A 6025-nucleotide genomic window follows, 5' to 3' on the forward strand; every position below is an offset into this window, starting at 1 on the left:
AGGTGCGAGTCTCACTGTCTCATTCCTTACACCCATTAGCAGTCAACTTTGACTAAACCTTAGGGTGCAGTTACCCTACGAGGCGAGAGTCATTGTAATTCAGTTTGACGGCCAGTTGGCCTGTGAATATAGACTGTAGGAAGAGTAAATAAAAACCTAAAAGTAAAAGCCAGTAAAGAACAATCAGCCAAAGATATCTTTTAAAAGTCCCTGCACTGGTCAAGAGGCAAACTTCGGCGCTGCTTTCTTAAAACTCTGCATCAGGTCGAGGTTTTCTTTAGGGTAAATAGAATAGACATCTTGGGGCGAAGGATCGTGTTCATCATTTACATTTGTACGAAATGAGTTTTCCCAAAGAAGTTTCTATGATCATGAAAATGTTAATTACAACTATTACCCCCTGTACACCCTCTAACCTTCCTTCTCGAGGACCTTCCTGAGGCGTGAGTTACTGGAACGTGGTGGGGAGTGGAAGGTCAGGTCATGGGGGGCCAGGTAGAGAGCGTGGAGTGTGTTACGGAGACTATGGTGGAGGAGTACGGCCTTCACTCCTGCCCTCTTACCCACAACAACTACCACCGTACCTGACCTCTGCCAGAGTCCTGCCACCTCTACCAACCTGTAAAAATTATCAATAACTTGTAATAAATCAGTGTATTCACTCCCAGTAAACACTACTCCTTGCACTGTCACTATGTTGAAATGAACTGTAGTTTGAGCTTTTCCCCATCTAGTTATTACATGTCTTATTTGTGTCACTTATGTTACTTTTATATTATTTGTAATTCGTAACCCATTCCCCAAATATGTAACTGTATATTTTCAGCCTTTTGGCTGCCAAGCTCTTTCAATAAACCGTTAATTATTATTATTATTATTTATTATTTTGTAATTGGTATGTTCTAAGTTTGTGCTGCATTATAAATACACAAATAAAAGTTGCAAGAGATGCATATCTCTGGATTGTAAAGGATCTTAAGTTTGCAATGGCATGTTCGAAGGGCTTTATTTTCGAGGTTATTCAACCAATTATTTCACTGATACTATAAATATATTAAGGTTAAATCTATTATTAGTATTTGTCTTTACTGTCAATGACAAGAATATGAAGGTGGAAGTTACAAATCATCTGGTTAAGGAAGATGGCTGTTAATATTGGCAGGATGCAAGTCTCCTTTGGCCATTAATATAGCAGCGACTAAGATCGTGATGGTTTAATTTAAATTTTGAAACTCCCACGAATAATATTTTGCAAAATATTACATACTCCACCGCTCTTAACAGCGGGTGTAATAATTACACGGCTATAAAAGCGCATTACAGACATTAACACTAATTAAATTAGTATACTGGTAAAATGATAAGAAATAATCGCAGTTGGAATGAAAAAAGCTAAATATTACCTAAAAATTTCTTTGAGCCATAACTTTAATTTTATTTGACACTGGAGGTAAAACTATAAATATATATATATATATATATATATATATATATATATATATATATATATATATGCAAATCACGGTGTAATTCACACTGGAATCCTAGTGTGTTTCTTTTCTTTTTCCTTAGGTTATCAGCATATATATATATATATATATATATATATATATATATATATATATATATATATATATATATATATATACAGTATATATATATTTCATTAGCACCATAAGCTCGTTGAACAGGCTTTGTGTGAAATATAACAGAGTCTAGGACTGCTTTTAGTATCCTGGTGGTCTAGCGATTAGCGTTCCCCGGTCACAGGGTGATCTTACTAAACATGAGGTCAGGTCAAAAAACATGACATCCACTAATCCACACACCTACCACACAGGAAACATATGAAGAGATTATAAGAACGGGCGACATAAGATTAAAAGAAAATAAGGAGTCTGCAATTGGCCGGTGGGCCTGTGCATGGCAGCTCCTGTCGAGAGTTACAACCACTCTCTATCATCCATGAATCTATCCAGCCTCCCTTTGAAACTTTCCAGCGTTCCAGCACTTACTACAAAGATGCTAAGCTTGTTCCACTCGTCAAGCACCCTATTTGTAAACCAGTTCCTTCCTATCTCCCTCCTAAATCTAAACTTATCCAACTTGAATCCGTTGTTCCGAGTCCTATCCTGCTCGGATATTATAAGAACTTTATCTAAATCACCTTTATTGATTCCTTTCACCCACCTGAATACTTCTATCATATCTCCCCGCACTCTTCGTCTTTCTAGGGAATGCAAGTTTAGTTTCTTTAACCTATTCTGATATGGAAGGTTTCTGAGTCCCGGAATCATTTTCGTCATTCTTCGCTGCACCGACTGCAGTGAATTGATATCCATTCTATAATAAGGGCACCAGAAGTGAACCGCATAATCGAGGTGCGGCTTGACTAGCACAAGATATAATTGCAATATGACCTCCGCACTCTTATTACTTACACTTCTAGATATAAAACCTAATACTTTGTCTGCCTTATTTCGAACATTAGTGCACTGTTTTCTAGGCCGAAGGTCAGGGCTTACAAGTACCCCTAAGTCTCTTTTACAAGTCGACTTCTCTAGGTTGATGTTGTTAAGGCTATATACATTGACAGTATTTGTTCTTCCAATACTAAGTTCGCTGCACTTGCTGGTGTTGAATTTCATTTGCCATTTATCTGGCCACTCTTGGAATTTACCTCCTGTGGTGCATTTGCATCATACCCTGAATTAATCTGCCGCCTTATTTTGGTGTCATCCGTAAACTTGCTTATATCACTGCTGATCCTAGTATTTAGATCGTTTATGTAGATTATTTAACAAGAGTGAGCCTAGTACTGACTCGTGGGGAACCCCACTAGTTACACAGCCCCATTCAGATTTGAAACCATCTATGCTAACCCTCTGTGTTCTATCTGTGAGTTATGATTTCATCCAATTTAAAACTTTCCCTGTCGGTACCATGAGCCTTAACTTTTCTCAGAAGCCTCTGATGAGGTACTCTGTCAAAAGTTTTGCTAAAATTTAAGTAAATAACATCGTAATTTTCGTCATTATCTACTACCTCAGACTTTCTTAACAAACATCAGGAGATTTGTTAGAAAAAAATTTCCATTTGTAAATCCATGTTGAGAGTCGTAGATTAATTTGTTTTTCTATAAATGCGATCAGATGTTGTTTGCTACAATTGATTAAAGAAATTTCCCCACTACTGACGTCAAACTAATCGGCGGGTAATTTGACGCTGATGCTCTGTCTCCCTTTCTGAATTTGGGTACTACATTTGCCCTTCTCCACAAGACTGGCGCATCTCCCGTGTCTAATGATTTTGTAAATAAAATTACAAGGGATCCGCTAGTCTGTTCTTTACACTCTTTGTAGACTCGAGGGAAAATTTCATCCGGCCCTGAGGATTTTATCTTTTTAAATTCATTTATCTTCTTAAGAACAACCTCTTTTTTTATAGTGATATCCTTTAGTTTCTCTTCTTCCTTTCCCCTAAATGTCAGCTCCATCCCCTGGCGTTTCCTTGTGAATTTCTTCTGTAAAACCTGATAGGCAGTAGCTGTTTAATGCTCTGCTTATTTCTGCACTATCATCGATCACGTCCCCTCTCTCTGACTTTAAAAGCCCACCTTGTCCTTGACCTTTGTCCTATATACCTGGAAAAAAAATCTTGGGCTTTGCCTTGGATTCTCTTGCGAATCCTAGATAGTTTTTCATACCTATCTCTGAGATGCTCCTCCCCTACCTTTAATTTCTTATAAATTCTTTTCTTTATTCCCACGTCATTTTAAGTTTTTTGGTCATGCACTTTGGCTCATTGTATTTGACCTAATTTTTCTGTATGGTATATTTTGTTCCTGACCGTTCCCAGGCGACCTCACCTAGGTACCTTCTTAGCCCCTCATAATCTGCTGATCGAAATTCTGGGACTCTTACCATATTGTCATTATTTTTCGTTTTCCAATTTAGGTTAAACCTGATTTCTCTGTGATCACGGTTCCCTAGTTCCTCCATAGAAGTCACGATAGGACGTAATGGATTATTTAGCTTATGTGTTTTGATCACTCCACACTTATAAGGTAAAGTGGGATTGATTTGAGAAAACTGTTTGATGAGATCTGGGTTCTTTTTCAATAACCCCTTCATTTTTGAGTCACCTTATCTTATAAGCTCCTCTAATGTTTGCGGTGGTGGTGGTGTATGGATTAGTAGATGTCATGGTTTTGACCTGGCCTGATGTTTTATAAGGTCACCCTGTGTACATAAGCCTCTGTCGGTCCATGTAATTTAGTTGCCTCTGAAGATGTCTTGAATAAAGACGAAAGCTAAGGTGCTCCATTGTTTTCCTTTTCCCAAAAGTGATCAAGACTCATCTTAGTCCACTGCTTCTTTGATTATATATATATATATATATATATATATATATATATATATATGTCTCTTATGAAGATGTGAATTTCACGAAAGGCTTGGGAAACTTCAAAAGCTCTTTCTTTCCTTGTGGGTTACTTCAGCATATACCGGAGATCACGCAATCTCATTTATATATATATATATATATATATATATATATATATATATATATATATATATATATATATATATATATATATTGTAAAACTCTTTTCTTCTACGTTATTAAGCATTACTTCATGACGGAATCAGCACTGTTGTTGGCAGTGAGATCAAGGATGAGGGCCCGGCAGGTGGTTCTGATGTCTCCCCACAGCCCCTGCAGGAGGTGGTCCTGGGTCAGCTGGTCCTGGGACAACATCCACCCAGCTTCCACTGCCACTCCAGCCTCTACACGCACACCCATGTGTCTGAGGAAAATTTTAAGTAAAATGTCTTGTTTTATAAGCTGTTTTATCTATTATCGAATCAAACAGTATCACAGATAAATTCTAATAAATTTGTTTAATAACGTGTGGAACTATGGCTGGGATGTACAGTAGCTAAAACAAACTATCTGTGCAGGTGAGGCTTGATATGCTCCGAAATTTTACGTGTGACCAAAATTTATCGTCCACGGTCTCATATTGTTTCCCCATAAAGTAGGCACATATAGTTGTTTTAACTAATTGTACATTTGATTGTAGCTTAATCGCTTCTCGTTCTGCATTATTATGTACGCAAGTTCCCTAAAATCGGCTTCGTTTTTACATGATCTTAATAAAGCACAAATCACATTAATGACGAGATCTTCCAGTAAAACCTGACTATCGATAAGCAAGTTAAGTATATACTCAGAATAATGATATTAAGGCATTATAATTTACCTATGTATAAGCACGGCTTCTTTCGGCCTATGTTACTAATAGTTGATAGTGAAGGCACTAATACAAGACCAGAGCCTCATAAAATTTATATACCTTATTACACTGGTGGAGACGTATAAATGCAGTGTAGTTGTGACGAGCACTAGGTGACAGCCAGTGAGATGGTGTTCCAAAACCTGACTCATCATCACACCGACATCCACGCCCACCTGCTCCATAGACCCACTCACTTCCTGGACAGCTTTGGGTACAGCGCTCACCACCACCACCACCACCATTATGTGACACCCGAGTAACATCACCACCTAGAACGTGGGGAGATTGGCTTCATTATTTACCTTGAGGAACGACATATATTACCGGTCTCCCTCGACGGGAATTACAAGTACTCTTACTCAACCTTTCACACAAGCAGGATGTATTTAGAAGGAATATTTTATATAGCCTCCATCTTCATTTAACACTAATAGCTACAGTGATTAAGTTACGGAGATATACAGTACACTTGGAACTGTATGTAATATATTTTCTTAATAAATACAGAAAGGATTGCTGGGTTTTGCTACTAAAACCCGTTATACTATTGTTATATTACTGTTCCATTAACATTAACTTAATTGTAGAATAAACCATTAAAAAAACCAGTTCATAGGTGGCAGCGGATCTACGGACCCAAATGTGTACGTATATATAAAATAACAATCAAAGATATTGTTATATGCGTTATATTACTGTTATATCAAGAAACAACGATCAGTT

The 6025-nt window shown here is 37.4% G+C and overlaps 1 protein-coding gene across 1 annotated transcript; it reads right to left on the reverse strand.

The window, feature by feature from the left end:
- Positions 1–306: 306 nt before the first annotated feature.
- On the reverse strand, positions 307–5567 carry LOC121856531. Its single transcript, XM_042352127.1, has 3 exons — positions 5360–5567; positions 4637–4810; positions 307–619 (listed from the first exon to the last, which is right to left on the reverse strand). Exons 1-3 carry the CDS (start codon positions 5563–5565, stop codon positions 412–414), a joined length of 588 nt encoding a protein of 195 aa, XP_042208061.1. The 5' UTR covers positions 5566–5567; the 3' UTR covers positions 307–411.
- Between the last annotated feature and the right edge of the window lie 458 nt (positions 5568–6025).

Source organism: Homarus americanus, unplaced genomic scaffold (genome assembly GCF_018991925.1).
Source record: "Homarus americanus isolate GMGI-L3 unplaced genomic scaffold, GMGI_Hamer_2.0 scaffold56358, whole genome shotgun sequence".
Taxonomy (NCBI): Eukaryota; Metazoa; Arthropoda; class Malacostraca; order Decapoda; family Nephropidae; genus Homarus; species Homarus americanus.

What these genes read in the sequence shown, in the direction of transcription:
- LOC121856531 (XM_042352127.1), bottom strand. Translation starts at nt 5,565, where the DNA reads ATGTTACTCGGGTGTCACATAATGGTGGTGGTGGTGGTGGTGAGCGCT. An exon ending in GTCTCCACCAGTGTAATAAG is followed by an intron (nt 4,811 to 5,359) that starts GTATATAAATTT and finishes AATTTTCCTCAG; the next exon opens with ACACATGGGTGTGCGTGTAG. An exon ending in AGTGCTGATTCCGTCATGAA is followed by an intron (nt 620 to 4,636) that starts GTAATGCTTAAT and finishes TAATTTTTACAG; the next exon opens with GTTGGTAGAGGTGGCAGGAC.